This window comes from Mesoplodon densirostris, chromosome 8, assembly GCF_025265405.1.
Source record: "Mesoplodon densirostris isolate mMesDen1 chromosome 8, mMesDen1 primary haplotype, whole genome shotgun sequence".
NCBI classification, from domain to species: Eukaryota; Metazoa; Chordata; class Mammalia; order Artiodactyla; family Ziphiidae; genus Mesoplodon; species Mesoplodon densirostris.
In genome coordinates this window covers 27763570-27780382 of record NC_082668.1, presented here as the reverse complement: position 1 = coordinate 27780382, position 16813 = coordinate 27763570, and the positions used below count along the sequence as shown (strand labels likewise).

The 16813-nt window shown below is 37.3% G+C and overlaps 1 protein-coding gene across 3 annotated transcripts in view; it reads left to right on the top strand.

Annotated features, from left to right (window-relative positions):
• UNC80 (unc-80 homolog, NALCN channel complex subunit) overlaps positions 1-16813 on the top strand; it is a 239604-nt gene that overhangs the window by 186191 nt on the left and 36600 nt on the right. For all 3 annotated transcript variants that reach the window (XM_060106372.1, XM_060106370.1, XM_060106371.1), the window contains 5 exons: positions 1399-1533; positions 4096-4234; positions 4864-4960; positions 12148-12318; positions 15736-15828. In XM_060106372.1, coding sequence (XP_059962355.1) covers positions 1399-1533; positions 4096-4234; positions 4864-4960; positions 12148-12318; positions 15736-15828 — 635 coding nt within the window. The remainder of the gene's footprint in view (positions 1-1398; positions 1534-4095; positions 4235-4863; positions 4961-12147; positions 12319-15735; positions 15829-16813) is intronic.

Genomic DNA, 16813 nt, shown 5'->3' with positions numbered 1-16813 from the left:
GATCAGAAAGTCTGGAGTCAGGGCCCAGTAATCTGTGTTTTTACAAGACCTCCAGGTGGTTTTGATGCCCTAGGAAGCTTCAGAACCATTATTCAAATGTATGGCAAGCTTTCAGTTGATGTTTCTCCCAAGAAAGTCTCCAACCTCTATCTGAATAGAGATTTTCATTGCCATTAAATTTGGTATGACAAGGTTAGAGGAGGTGAATGTAGCAGGAAGAGTTTTCACTTAGTCTTGTCTAGTGTGTACGTGGCTACAGTTAGGAGAACTGAATAAAGTTCAGAAGGGGCCTGGAGGGCTCATCCTACTTCTCATTTTAATGGAAATTTTAATAAAATTATGGAAGTAATACATGCTTGTGTAAAGTGGCGTTTGCTCAACCTACAGGGGCAATAAATTGACTTTTTTTGTGTGTGTGTGTGGTATGCGGGCCTCTCCCGTTGCGGAGCACAGGTTCCGGGTGCGTAGGCTTAGCGGCCATGGCTCACGGGCCCAGCCGCTCCACAGCATGTGGGATCTTCCCGGACTGGGGCACGAACCCATGTCCCCTGCATTGGCAGGCGGACTCTCAACCACTGCGCCACCAGGGAAGCCCAAGAAATTGACTTTTAATATCATCAGGGCACTCTGTCCTATTTTTAGATAGTTGGAATTTCCTCTATAACTTTTTAAATAATTATCAAAAACAATAAATGCTCATAAAATTCAAAAGATAAAGAAAAGTTTAAAGAAGAAAATAAAGATCACCCATAATCCTCCTCCTAGATAACCATCATTTACACATCTTGAAAATCTTGGTACTCTCTTCTACTTTTTCTAAAACAGAAGTTGAATCATACCATATATTCAAGTTTGTTACCTACCTTTTTAATGTGACACTAAGAATATTGTGGGAATTTTCCCTGTAGCACTATATAGCATCTTTTAAAATATAACTAATAGTATTCTGTTGAATACATATACATAATACACTTAACCCCAATTTATGAATAATTTAAGTTGTTTCAAATTTTCTACTATTTTAAGCAACCTTGCAGCAGTCATTATTGTATATATTATAGCTTTGTACATTTGTCTAACTGTTTTCTTAAGATAAATCACTAGTCACAAACTTCCCCCAAAAATGTATATTTATATTTTTAGGATTAAATATAAACATACTATATAAGTATATAAGTATATAAATATATATATATAAAACATATTTATATTTTTAGGATTTTTATGTATATTGCCAGATCTCTCTCAAGAAGATATATACCATTTTACACTCCCCTCCATCAGTTTATGAAATTAGTCATTTCCGTCCATGCTTCCCATGGCTATGAGTTTTAAAAGCAAACACAACTCTAGTAGGCTGTTAAGGAATTTTCTGAATATGGTGACATTTTTCCATAGGTGTATTCTGACTATGAAAGCAATCCCCAGTTGCGTCAAGCCATTGAATTCGCCTGCCATCAGTTCTACATTCTACACCGGAAACCCTTTGTGCTCCAGCTGTTTGCAAGTGTGGCCCCTCTCCTGGAGTTTCCTGTGAGTAAGCTCTGTGGAAATAAAGGAAGACCAACCCAATGAGGAAAGCAAAGTCTCTTTATTCAGAGCTTACTACAGCAAGGGATTCTTGGGCTGGTTACTACAGATTGTAGATCAGAGTTCTATATTTATGTATGGCCTGGTCATTGTCCATTTGTATAATCAATCTCTCAGCTCTCTTTATTCAAGCAATGGAATATAAATACCAAAAATTATTTCTCTTTCAACAAGAAAATCTTCTCTCTTCAACGTTTCTCTTCAACCCTCATTTCGGCCCCTAGGATGTAAATAGATCAACTCTCTGTTTTTTTGTACTCAGTTAATGAAAGGACAGAAAATGGAAAATGATGAAAGGAAGAGTTCCTGACTCTCATTTTTTTCTATCACTCTCTAGCACTTACCCTGCTTTATTTTTATTTTTCTGCAGAGCATTTATACCATATCACATGTAATATATGTATTTGTTTCACTAATATGTATCTTTACCACACCCCACAATAGAATTTGAGCTCCGTCAAAATGAGACATTTTTCTGGTTTTTGCTTGCCTTTTGCTTGTTTTTAGTTGTTTTGTTTTGTTTTGTTTTGTTTTGTTTTGCTGTAACTGCAGTGCACAGAATGGTGCCTGGCACATAGTAGGAATTTAATGAGGTTTTTTTTTTAATTAATTTTTATTGGAGTATAGTTGCTTTACAATGTTGTGTTAGTTTCTGTTGTAGAGCAAAGTGAATCAGCTATATGTATACATATGTCCCTTCTTTTTTGGATTTCCTTCCCATTTAGGTCACCACAGAGCACTGAGTAGAGTTCCCTGTGCTATATAGTAGATTCTCATTAGTTATCTATTTTATACATAGTAGTGTATATATGCCAATCCCAATCTCCCAAGTCATCCCACCACCACCCCTTCCCCCTTGGTATCCATACATTTGTTCTCTATATCTGTGTTTCTATTTCTGCTTTGCAAATAAGATCATCTATACCATTTTTCTAGATTCCACATATATACATTAATATACAATATTTGTTTTTCTCTTTCTGACTTACTTCACTTAGTATGATAATCTCTAGGGTCCATCCATGTTGCTGCAAATGGCATTATTTCATTCTTTTTATGACTGAGTAATATTCCATTGTATATATATACCACGTCTTCTTTATTCATTTCTTTGTCGATGGACATTTAGGTTGCTTCCATGTCCTGGCTATTGTAAATAGTGCTGCAATGAACATTGGGGTGCATGTATCTTTTTGACTTAGAGTTTTCTCTGGATATATGCCCAGGAGGATTTGTTGTTTTAATGAATGAATCAAAGTCATTTTACAGAGGTTTGAGATGGTAAGTATCTCCATTCTGTAGATAGATTATCAACTAAGACCTGTAAAATTCCCAGGGTTGTCAAAAAATTCATCTGTTTCTCAAACATATTTGATGTATTCAACCAATCCATTATGGAAATTTGGGGGGGAATGCTGAGTCCCACTATCATAGACCAGAGAAAACATAGGCATGAACTTTGCTGGCAGTTCACATGTTGCTGTATTTTTATGAGTTTCCACAAATATCTCTTTTGTACTAGATTAGCATTTAATAGATCCCTTAAAAGTCAAGTGTTCACTCCATACAGTAGCATGGTTGGATGCAGAATTCTGTAAGCTGAATACTGCCTAGATATTGTTATCAATGGCAGTGTTTATGAAACTTGTATTCCTGATCAAACCATGTTAGTACTGATGTAGGAATTAATAAACTAAAATGGCTTTTCTTTTGTTTTTAATTGAAGTATAGTTAATTTACAATGTTGTGTTAATTTCTGCTGTACAGCAAAATGATTCAGTTATACATACATATATACATCTTTTTAATATTCTTTTCCATTATGGTTTATCACAGGATATTGAATATAGTTCCCTATGCTATACAGTAGGACCTTGTTGTTTATCCATTCTATATATAATAGTTTGCATCTGCTAATCCCAAACTCCCAGTCCATCCCCCCTCACCCCCCTTGGCAACCACAATTCTGTTCTGTGTCTGTGAGTCTATTTCACAGATAAGTTCATTTGTGTCATATTTTAGATTCCACATATAAGTGATATCATATGGTATTTGTCTTTCTCTTTCTAACTTCACTTAGTATGATAATCTCTAGGTCCATCCATGTTGCTGCAAACGGCATTATTTCATTATTTTTATGGCTGAGTAGGATTCCACTGTATATATATATACCACATCTTCTTTATCCATTCATCTGTCGATTGACATTTAGGTTGTTTCCATGTTTTGGCTACTGTGAATAGTGATGCTATGAACATATGGGTTCATGTGTCATTTTGAGTTAGAGTTTTCTCTGGATATATGCTCACGAGTGGGATTGCTGGATCATATGACAACTCTATTTTTAGTTTTTTTTAGGAACCTCCATTCTGTTTTCCACAGTGGGTGCACCAACTTACATTCCCACCAACAGGGTATGAGGGTTCCCTTTTCTCCACACCCTCTCCAGAATTTGTTATTTGTAGACTTTTTAATGATGGCCTAAAATGGCTTTTCTTTGTACAGGATGCTGCCAATACTGGGTCCAGCAAAGGTGTATCAGCTCAGTGCCTGTTTGACTTGCTGCAGTCGCTGGAGGGGGAGACCACTGACATCCTAGACATCTTAGAGCTGGTCAAAGCTGAGAAGCCTCTTAAGTCATTAGGTAAAAGCAAAACTTGCCTTGACATTCATTTTCTTTTTGTAATCTTTCTTTTTTTAAACGACCTTTTACTGAATATTTTGAACTAAATCAAAACAGCAAAAATAAGTGGAACAGTGGTATAAATTAAATGAGTACATTTTCCTATCTCCTGTTTTTCTTAAATTTCTTATAAATCTTAAAATGTAAAGGATTCTCTGCCATGAAAATTATATTAAAAGGGGGGCTCAATAGACCACTTTAGTTTTCAGAAAATTGGGTTTTCATGGGCAATTCTAAGTGAATAACTCTTTAAGACAGGCTTTTATTATCATGGACTGTGTACAATTAGAGGTATTCAAAGATGAAGTCTCATGTCTTACCTTAGAGCATCCAAATATCCTTCTATTACATGAGTTTTTTTTAACTACCCAAAAAAAAGCACTTTTATTTGTCATCTGATTATTCAAAAATAGAACAGAATTTTTAGTCCCTTTAGATGAGGATATTAAGTGTTCACAGTTTAGGAATAAAGTCTAACAAAGAAATGACTACAAAATATAACTGGAAAGAAAGTGTTAGGAGTAATAAATTCTTCTTTATCCCTGGTGGAATCCACTCTGATTGTGTGCCTTGACCTTCTGTCCCTTCAGATTTCTGCTATGGAAACGAAGACCTGACTTTCTCTATAAGTGAAGCCATTAAGCTCTGTGTTACTGTGGTGGCATATGCTCCTGAGTCATTCAGAAGGTAACTGCAGCCTTTTATTCTGTGCCTTGTAATAAGTAATTATGGCAAAGGAAATAAAATTGAGTGACTACAAAGGTTATGTTTGCTAACATTAGCCTGTAATGTTCTGGCAAGTGCATTTTCAAAAACTAAATTTAAGGAACTTGTCATAGTAGAGGTTATAAAAAATATAGTAAATCTTCATCAATTTGAAATCCCCTAATTTGGAAATTGTGAAGTGGCTCAGATGTTTTAGTCTTGTTTAGGAAATATCCTCACATGTAACAGAAATTAATAGCAAATAAAATTTCAAAAAAGACATTTAAGCTATTTAAGAAAACTCCTTTCAAGGAGCAATAAGAACTTGTGTCACACAAAGAGCAGGAAGAGAAATCTTGCCTGTCATTTTGCCGATGCAAGGAATCCAAAGGACTCACCATGTCGAGTGTGATTTCCAGTTCTAGGATGTTGGCTCTGACCTGATTTTATTTACATATATATATAATATATATTATATATAATATGTGAAATGAAAATCAGCCTCATCTCTCTATTAAAATAGCTATTCTAAAGGCAGAGACAATAATTCAAATGAATTATGGATAGCCCCTTTTTATGTAATGTACATGCTTAAAGATAAGAGCTGCATTCCTTCCATATGTTCCATAATTCTGGCTTAAACAACCCTATGGCCTTCCCTCCTCTTCCTCAATTCAACATTAGGAAATCTCTCCCTCTTAATTTCTCAATCTACTTTGATTTTTTCTTGTAATATCTAACCCATAAACAAAGCATTAGGTTGTATTCTACCATATTCTTAGTATATGTGATATATCTTCCAATGCCCAATATAGTGCTGTATTCCATAGATGATATAACAATATAAATTTATAAAATGAATGAATCAGATAACAGTCAACTGTTTCCATGTTCCTATTTCTCTCATTTGTAATTCTTCTTGCATAGGCCTTTGTGGTGAGAAAATAGTTTGAAAGTAAAAATATGGATTATTCATAAACATATCACAGTTTTTGCCTCAACTTTCTTTCTTTTGAGAGAAGGATGGGCTAATAAATTATTCCAGGGTATTGCTCCTCTGTTAAGACTGCCAGATCTAGATAGGTTATCACCTTTCTGATGTAAATTCAAAGAACTGAGACTACAAACTGCTGTCACACAAGGAATAAAATATAAATCTTATCTGAGTGTTAACTCAAGGATGTTGGCTCTGATCTAACCCAGAGTCACCCGCATTGGTCCTACCTCCTCGAACCAGCTGTTGAGTTCATGTGCTCAGGGTGAACTGTGACTCTGACTCAGGTTTGAAGTGAAAGGGAAGATGACTAGTGATTCTCCTGGTGAAACAAACAGAGAACTAGCACTTGTCCATTCATACCAGTACAGTTCTAACCTACTAGTCAAGCCTATCCTGAAACATCTATATATCAGGTGATTTATGGGACACTAGATAGAAATGTATAACTGATCTGAAAGTAAAGCATAGTGATCTACTTGGGTTGTAAAGATTGCTTGGGGCTTACAGATTTCCACATTACTTAAAATTCTTAATTCTCTCTGTTTGATCAAATCTCCTTAGCAATTTCTCATATTCCTCCTTAAATCTACTTCTGGTTTTCAATTAGTGTAGAAAAATATTGACCCAACTATTGCAATTCTACTATTTTAACCCAGTGGATATTTTGACCCCAAGGATATTTTGACTATGACTTTATAAATACAAACATCTTAATCATAATTATACCTATAAGTTTTCATTAAAGGATTATTTCCTAATTTATTTATGCCCGTTTAATTCCTCAATCAGTCATTTTATGTTGCAAATAAGCCACTTTCAACTTTTCATTTTTATTTTATCAAAGTTCTTTTCATTGAAATTCTTTTCTTTCTATGTAAAATTTATAATAAAGTTTACATTCATTGATTAAGTTTTGGGGGAGGACTCATTTTATCTTGGTCTGTATCAAACTTTGCTTATTAGAGTTTCTGTCATTTTGAGCTTTTGTGTTTCAGGTTTTACTGCATAGTTTCCCCAAGTCAAATTTCAGTGGTGCCCATAAGATGTAGTTTCTTAATGTAGAATAAACATCTGAAGCAAGATGTTTATTAAATAACAAATTCTACTCAGTGGTGTTTTAACAATTGTCAGTTTTATTTTATGTCAAAAATTCTTTCAGAATAGTTATTATGAATTGGATAAAAGACTGGGAATTTGTATTTTTAAAGTAATCAATGAAAAAAGCAACAGGCAGCTGGTCAGATATTCCCAGACTGCTTTATAATTCAGGATTAATCTTAGAGTGTAATACCATTATTTCATATTCTTCCATCAGTTTGTTCATTATGTACTATCTCCTCACACACCGCTGGGACAGAGAGAGAGCAAATGGTAGGGTCAGAACATCCCGCTGACAAGCAGGGTGACCTCCACCCCATCTCCACAGTGCATTTCCCAGTCCCCCCACTGCAAATAATCTCTCCTGCCTCCGGTCCCAGAGCAATTTATTTTGAAGTTTTCCCTTGTGAAATTTGTTGCTCAGCCATCTCGAGGCGCTGAGCCAAGTCACCTTACCTCATCCTGCCTCTTACCAACCAAGTCTGTAAACATAAGGAACCACCTGAAGAAAATGCATACAGTCTATTCTTACCACAGCCTCTGGTGTAAATCCCTCCTTGCCTGAGCTGAATATCACAGCCATCTTGAGGGTCCTCTTTATCCTTTCTCAGAAACTCCTGAAACGGTGTCGGTCATAAGATTTGAGGTTTCTGGAAGGATCCAGTGAAGAGTGACTTCTTTCTTGCCCATGTTCTAAATAAATGAAGGAAGGCAAGGAGGAAGGCAGAAGGGAGGTTGAATTATCACCTTTACTACTGAGAAAGATTAAGTAGGGGATTCAGGCTTGAAACAGGACTGCCCTGAGAACTCCCAGCAGAGGATAGAAGCCCTGTTGGCAGGCTTTTCCAGGAAAAGGAAAAGAGCTGAGCTGATTTTGCCCAGTATGTCTGTATCAATTTGCCCCTCAGGTAAGTCTTTGTCTTCTCCAGAACTGAATGAGTAAAAGGGCAAAGAGGAACCCGGATTGATATTGACTGAACTCTCTCTGCTGGAAGGAAACATGAGGAATGAGTAAAATATGCCACCCCCATCCCCACACTCCCACCTTATTCTGTCTTAAGCAATGGGGATTAAACACTATGCCCCTGGTCAACCCTGCCTCAGGGGGGCAAATATACCCTCTATCAAGCCAGTCCTCATCTTACTTTCCTTAGGCTCCTCCTACAATATCACAGCTCCATAAAAGGTTCAAAAATGGATCAAAACCTTGCATTAGCTTAACTCCAAGTCCACTCGATTCCTAAGTGTCAAAATATCCCCTCTTCTATTTTCCACTCCAAGCATATCCAGTACCATGTTATTAGGGTGTATCAGAGATTCTGCAGTGCGATTAAGTAATAACATAAAGACACTGCAATGATAAAATGTATAAAGATTCTCTAATATTAAAATGCTAACAGCATAGAGAAGCCCTAAATTTCACTAAAAAATCCTCGCATTATCAAATTCCCAATGAGATATGAAAGACACTTTCAAGTTAAAATCCAAACACATTGAAATCAAAAGGAATTAGAGTTCACAATCAAATTCTCTTGTCATTGTGAGTTAAAAGCCAGAGTCCAATACTGTTAAGCTAAATTAAAATTTTTTTAGAAAACCTCCCTAATACCTTATTCTGCTCTGTTTAAGCCAGAACTGTTCTGAATTCCTGGGTGGAGCCAGGATCTCTTAAGTAGTTGTTCCCTAGGATATGTTTCACGGGAATAAATTCAATTCTTACAAGACTTCAACATTTGTAATACCAAGTCCCTGTTGTGCTTAAATTTTTTTTAAATAATGTATTTTATTTAAATATTCATACAAGAAAGTTTTTACAAATTGTAATTTTATAGTTTAATGAATGTATACAAAGATAACACATCAGTGTAACTACCACTTAAATTGGAAAATCAGATAAAAGAACCACTATCCTGATTTCCAACATCACAAATCAGCTTTGTCTGTTTCTGAACTCAACTACAATGAAATAATATGGTAGGTATTTTTTAATGTCTGACTTCTGTTATTCAGTATTATTTCATGAGATTCATCCACGCAATCATGTATAACAATAGTTCTTAGTTTGTCTATAATATTCTATTGTATGGCTATGCTGAAATTTGTGTATTTCTTCTTTTGTTGACAGACATTTGTGTTGTGTCCAGTTTGAAGCTATTACCAATAATGCTGCAGTGAACATTTTTGTATATGTCTTTGTGTGCACATATATATGCGTCTCTGTGGGTAGAAATGCTCTGCTAGATCATGGAGTATGTATATGTTTTGCTGTAGTAGATACTACCAAAAAGTTTTCCAGAGTGCTTGTATCAGTTTTCACTCCCACCAGCAGTGTATAAGTGATCCAGTACTCTACAGCCTCATCAACACTTTGTATTGTCAGTCTTTTTTTATTTTAGCTGTTTTTGTTGGCTTATAGTGATATCTCATTGTGGTTTTAATTTCCATTTCCCTCCAGCAAATTAAAAGGTTTGGAAGCCTTTCAGATTGTTTACTGGAATTTGGATATCTACTTTTGCAAAGGGCCTATTGAAGTATTCTACCCATTTTTAAATGAGATTATCAGTAATTTTTATTTGATATATAGAATTTTTTTAAAGAGTCTGATATAAATACATTTTAACTTATATAGAGTGGTGTGCTGGTAAACATTTAACAACCAACTCTCTGGGGGAAAGAGTTTCTGATATGTAGCATTGCCAATTTGCCAATATGTAGCAATTGCTGAATACAAAATACCAGAATGACATCATTGAATGTGGTGTTGGAAAGAGATGCTTATGGTAGGCCTTTTTCTTTAAATTAAGTTTTATTGGAGTACAGTTGCTTTATGATGTTGTGTTAGTTTCTGCTGTAAAGCTATACATATACCTCCTCTTTTTTGGATTGCCTTCCCATTTAGGTCACCACAGAGCATTGAGTAGAGTTTCCTGTGCTATACAGTAGGTCCTCATTTGTTCTCTATTTTACACATAATATCAATAGTGTAGATATGTTAATCCCATCCCAATCTCCAAGTTCATCCCATCCCCCCCTTCCCCCTTGGTATCCATACGTTTGTTCTCTATGTCTGTGTGCCTATTTCTGCTTTGCAAATAAGATCATCTATACCATTTTCCTAGATTCCACATATGCGTTAATATACAATATTTGTTTTTCTCTCTCTCTCTTACTTCACTCTGTATGAAGTGAAGTCTTACAGTCTCTAAGTCCGTCCACATCTCTGCAAATGATCCAATTTCGTTCCTTTTTATGGCTGAAAAATATTTCAATGTATATATGTACCACATCATCTTTATCCATTCCTCTGTTGATGGGCAATTAGGTTGCTTCCATGTCCTGACTACTGTAAATAGTTCTGCAGTGAACCTTGGGGTGCATGTATCTTTTTGAATTATGGTTTTCTTTGGGTATATGCCCAGTAGTGGGATTGCTGGGCCATATGGTAGTTTTATTTTTAGTTTTTTAAGGAACCTCCATACTGTTCTCCATAGTGGCTGCATCAGTTTACATTCCCACCAACAGTTCAAGAGGGTTCCCTTTTCTCCACACCCTCTCCAGCATTTGTTGTTTGTGGATATTTTGATGATGGCCATTCTGACAGGTGTGAGGTGATACTGCATTGTAGCTTTGATTTGCATTTCTCTAATAATTAGTGATGTTGAGCATCTTTTCATGTGTTTGTTGGCCATATGTATGTCTTCTTTGGAGAAATGTCTGTTTAGGTGTTCCACCCAGTTTTTGATTGGGTTGTTTGTTTTTTTGTTCTTGAGCTGCATGAGCTGTTTGTATATTTTGGAGATTAATCCTTTGTTAGTTGCTTCAGTTGCAAATATTTTCTCCCATCCTGAGTGTTGTCCAGTAGGCCTTCTTGACTGGTTATTTAGCCATTCCAGCATACCACTGGCTACTTGTATTTCAAATAACATCTCTTACTCTGTAGCTTATAATTTTACTCCCCTAAGGTTGTCTTTTGATGAACAGAGCTCTTCATTTTAATATAGTCCAATGTATCACCTTTTTCCTATTTTTTAGTGCTTTCTGTGTCCTCTTATGAAATCTTGGCTAACCCAAGGTTATGAATATATCCCCTTATATGCTAGATGCTTTTTTATTTTTATTGTAACATTTAGATTAACAAGCCATCTGGAATTAATTTTGGTATGGTGTAAAGTAAAGAGTCAAAGTTTATTTTTCCCATAGAGATATATAATAGGCAATAGACCCAGCACCATTTATAGAAAAGACTAGCCTTTCCCCATTGCATTGCAGTGTCATCTTTGTTATAAATCAAGTATCTGTGGATTTGTTTTGGACTCCTTATTCTGTTTCATATATCTATTTGTCTATCCTGGCACCAATATTATACTGTCTTAATTATGATAGTTTTATAAAAAGTCTGATGTCTGGTAATATGTCTCTTTACAATTATGAAATTTCCATCTTTAACTTACCTTGAAGTCTGTTTTGTCTGACATAATAGTTACATCAGCATTCTTTTGGTGTTTTCTCTTTCACCTTCAACATTTCTATATACTTATATTTAATGTCTCTTGATAGCAAAATATAGCTGAATTTTTAAATTATTCACACTAGTAAGCAGCCATTTTCATACCTGCATCACAGTGACTGTTTCCAGACCAGACTCTTGCTGTAAAATTGCTTAAGCTTTAAGAAGCCAGCCTCCTAAAGAAGGGTTTTATTTTGTCTCAAATTTGTTGCAAATTACTGAATGGAAGCTTTGTTGATGATTGTGAAGTTTGTTTCTCTGATTGACTGAATAGCTCTACCTGTTACCATTCTATTGTTCTTTCAACCAATTGTATAAATGCTAACTCTCCCAAGTAGATAATATTCTTCCTAAATGCAGAATTTTATCACCTTTTATCCAGTGCTTAATTAACTAATTAATTAGTGTTGGTAGATATTTCCATCAGCTTTAATTACTCTTGACTTGGGTGGAGTGGGAAGGGGATTCAGAATTTTCCAACTCTCTAAAGGCTTTTCATTTCTCCATGCTCCAAAATATCAAGTAGGATGTAAAAACGTGATTTGGTTTTCTATCTGTTGATTAAAGTCTTCAGATGCTGATGGTCTTGGAAGCTTTGGTGCCATGTTACCTACAAAAGCTAAAGAGGCAAACGTCACAAGTGGAGACAGGACCCGCTGCCCGAGAGGAGATCGCCGCCATGGCTGCTCTTGCAACATCCCTGCAGGCCCTTTTATACAGTGTAGAGGTCCTCACCAGGTAATCCCATCGGCAGAAATAGCCACAGCCATAAACTCTATGTATCCGCCAAAAAAATGAAAATCTCTAAAACCCAGTTTTTATTTACAGATAACGTATCCAAACTCAGCTAAAACTGCAAACATTCCCTAAGTTGTTTAGATAAATAGTGCTTAGTACTCTAAGTAATAATAATGATGACGACAATAATAATAATAATTGTTAGTAGTAGTATTCTACCATGATTGTTAAGCACACATTTACGTGTAGCTTGCCGAGCTTCTGTGGCAGTTTTAACCCAGCAGTAAACAAATCTTTTGTAAAAGGGCTAATTTAGTGAATATGAAAATGTGATCCATGTTTTTATTAGCTCTTATTTTATGAGACATGGAATGACTGCAATTTCAACTAAGCATTCTTTTATTATTTTCCTGTTTGTAAAGAGCTGGATTTATTTTTACTATAATTTCAGAAGCTACATAACAAACATAAACTACAAAATTTTATTCTAATGCTAGAATTGATAGATTCTCTGTCGGACAGGACTCAAGAGTGCTGAGAGAGGGGACTGAGGGATTTAGGAATGGAAAGGTCAGTTGACACCAGGGTTCAGCCCTAAACAAAGTTCCAAGAAGTTAGCCCTGTCACCAGATTCTTGGGTACAGAAGCAGAGGAATTGAGCTGCCCTGTGTCAGGGAAGGGCTGGATTGATGAGGCCTGGGCGGGCGTTGGCAGGTGGGAGCATTAGCGGGGCTGGAGGGATGTCTGTGTACCAAGGATAGAGCGAGTGGGGGTGGTAGATGCAGGACACTATATAGTGATAGGCTTTACTTTTCCATTGTCATCTAAAATCAGCTGGAAGGAGACGTTCCTCCCCATGGGTGGAGGTGGAGAAGCCTTCTTTCTGCATCGATGTCTTTTCTCCTCCATCCCATTTGGCCATATCATTAGCCTAAAATTCTATGGTTTACTCCCATCACAGGCACCAACTTCTCCAGCCCCATCTTGCTCAGTTGGTGAGGGGACTCGCTGCAACCCCTCAGTCCGGGGAGGACTTTTCCAGCATGCACCAACAAGTCAGAGGGGGAGTGAGATTGTTATTCATTAAGTTCAATCTATGTTTAGTTCCTAATCTTGCACTACATTGCCAACTGAGGCAAGCAGAACATAGCCCAAAGCCTCGGGTAGACTCTCTGCTGAAGTGCCCGCATGCATCTAATCTGAGGGGATGGGAAGCAGTGGAATAGAGAGCAGTGGAATAGAGAGCAGTGACAAACCTCCAGTGAGAAGCAGCCCCCAGTGCTTTGATGATGGTTTCCTGAAAGTCTGTGGGGCTAGAACATTGCAAGGAGAAATACATGACATACACCCTTCCTTCTGCACCCACCTGGTTATGTCACTAGTCCTGTGACTTGAGGAGAGAAGAGCAGTCAAGTTCCTTCAAGATTCTTTCTCTTTACAGTACACAATGTTGATGCCTTCTGTTCCCTTTTATAAGGATAAGTCAATTAACTTCTCCAAAACTGACTTACAAAAATTTCACAAAGAGTTATGGATGGAGCTCTGACATTTGAAATTCTGTGGCCTTAAATATTCCAGTGTATTTAATATTCTTTTGATGGAGTGGAAGACTAGCCTCATTGGTTGGCTGTAATTATTCACAACAAAATTGGCTTCATTGTTTTTTACAAAAAGAAAACAAGAAGAATACCGGTTCACTTCCACAGTCCTAATGTACGTTGCTCATGAAAAAAATTAACCGTTCTATAGGTAGTAACACAGAAACAAGTATATTACAAGTGTATCAGTGTTCGTTTTCCATTGTTGCATAACACATTACCACAAACTGAGAGGCTTAAAGCTGAACACATTTATTATCATCGCATGGTCCTGTAGGCCGGAAATCTGGGCAGGCTCAGCTGATCTGTCCGCTCAGGGTCTTGCAAGGCCAAAATCAAGATATCAGTTGGTCTGGGCTCTTACTGGAACCATCTGGGGACAAATCCACTTCTCAGCTCATTCAGGGTTTTGGCAGAATCCAGCACCAGGCAGCTTTAGGTCTGAGGTCCCCTTTCCTTCCTGACCGTCAGCCAGGGGCCACTCTCTGCTGTTGGAAGACACCTGTATTCCCTCTTACACAGCCCCCAGTCATCCAGCCAGCAGTGATGCCTTGAGTCCTTCTCAGGCTTCAAATTTGTCTGCCTCTCCCAAGAGAAGCTGTCTGCTTTTTAAGGGCCGGTGATGAGATTAGGCCTACCCAGATCATTTCCCTTTTGCCATATGATGTAGCGTGATAACGGGAGTAACACCAGTGGGGCAGTAGGGGGAAGGCCTTGAGGCTAGCTTTAAATTCTGCCCCCTACAGCAAAGGCACCAAAGAGACGGTCTGGGGCGATTTTTAAAGGGTTACTCTCCAGCCACAGCCAGCATACAGAAAACGAGCATAACAAAAGCAAGCTTTAAAGAGTTCATGTAAGCAATTGCTTGGAAAAGCCTTTTCTTCCTTTCCATGTCACAAATGACACAGAGGCAGTTTACCTATATATGAGCTGATTGGAACCTATTTCTTAGCATCTATAATAAATTATTGACTTAACAATAGATACTAATTTACTCACTTTCCTGGGTAGTCTTAGGTATAATTTTTTTAACATCTTTATTGGAGTATAACTGCTTTACAATGGTGTCTTAGTTTCTGCTTTATTACAAAGTGAATCAGCTATACATATACATATATCCCCATATCCCCTCCCTCTTGTGTCTCTCTCCCACCCTCCCTACCCCACCCCTCTAGGTGGTCACAAAGCACCGAGCTGATCTCCCTGTGCTATGCGGCTGCTTCCCACTAGCTATCTATTTTACATTTGGTAGTGTATACATGTCCATGCCACTCTCTCACTTCGTCCCAGCTTACCCTTCCCCGACCCCGTGTCCTCAAGTCCATTCTCTATGACAGGAATAAACACACAGACTTAGGTCTAACTTTGACTAGAAAGATTCTTTCCTTGTTTGATAGTTTCTCAGAAAAACAGTGTGGTTGATTATGGAGCAGGTGGCCTAAATGATATGTACACCCCTATCTTTTTCTTACTGTCTAGAATGGCTAACTTCCTGGTACCTGTGGAATTAAAAAATGAATTCTTAACTCTCACTTAATCGGCACAGACTTAGAAGTCTGATTTCATGAATGTCTGGTTTGAAGAGTACTTGTTTATTACTCAGGACCAAGAAATGAAAGACCTTAAATCGTGGTGAGCTTATAGACCCTTGGGAATCCGTGTTCCCTTTAAAGTGCCTTCCAGGAGAGACTCAGCAGAGGAGTGTGACAGAAAAAGCCAAAGTCTTTATAAGCTTCTAGCTTCAAGCTTGTGTGAGCTGCAGTAACTTGAGAGTTTCATAAGTGTCTCCACTTCTGTGGTTTTGTTACTGTTGTTGCAGGCCCATGACAGCCCCCCAGATGAGCAGGTGTGACCAGGGTCACAAAGGGGCCACCACAGCCAACCACACCATGTCGTCTGGGGTGACTACCAGGTAATTCACTGGCTTTATTCTTCTGTGGTCTCTCAATGTCGTACAACCTGAATCTCAGCTGTTGCGAGTTAAAGGAATCCTGAAAATAGTCGATATTGAGCGTGAAAATCTCCAAGGAAAAGAGAAGAAGGTGAGAGTTGAGACTTACACGATAACACCTAGGCTTTTTTTTTTTTTTTTTTTTTTTTTTGCAACTGTCACCTTTGTAAATGAAGAGAAGTAAGCCACCTTCAGAAACTGGCATTTATGTCCATTTGTTTGTGTGAACATGCAAGATGTTCTCTGCCTCCTGGGTGGTCTTTGAACTATTCCAGTGTTGTTTCACTTGCCTCCAAGAAAAAGGCAAAGGAAACAGTAATAATCAGGAGGTGGCTTCTCATTCCAGGGCAGTTGTGCAGTCACCTTTCTTTCATCTGGACAGATTTTCTACAGACATTTCATCCAAGCTTTGACTTAGTCCCTTAACTGATGCTTTCACGGTTGTTGAATTAATCACCTTCCCTCTTTTGGTGCAACTCAGACACTGGCTGCACTAGTTAATACTTTACTTCATTCTGCCTGGGTTAACCTCTAAATACTCTGAGACAAAAATAAAAGTTTAATTAGCTTCCTCCTCCAAGGAAGATTTAAGACAGAGCAAACCCAAAATCAGCTAGGGAGAAAGTTATCTTTTCTCAGTATGGAATAATTAGCAGAGATTATAAGGAAAAACTGAATAATTTTCTACTTTCTCTGAAGCACATTTTTAAGTGTACATAATTATTTATGTAAATTCTCTGCTTATCATATATTTATGTTAAAAATGAAATAAGTTCCAAACTATCACATCAGATATAAATTATCTGATGTGATAGTGTTAACTCAATTTCTCACATTAGGGGAAAATGATTATATGGGTTTTGAGTAATGAGTTTAAGTGATATTTAAGGGTTTCTCTAAGCTTACTGAGCTATGTTCAACGCTAGATGAAAGGTGCCCAGAGAAA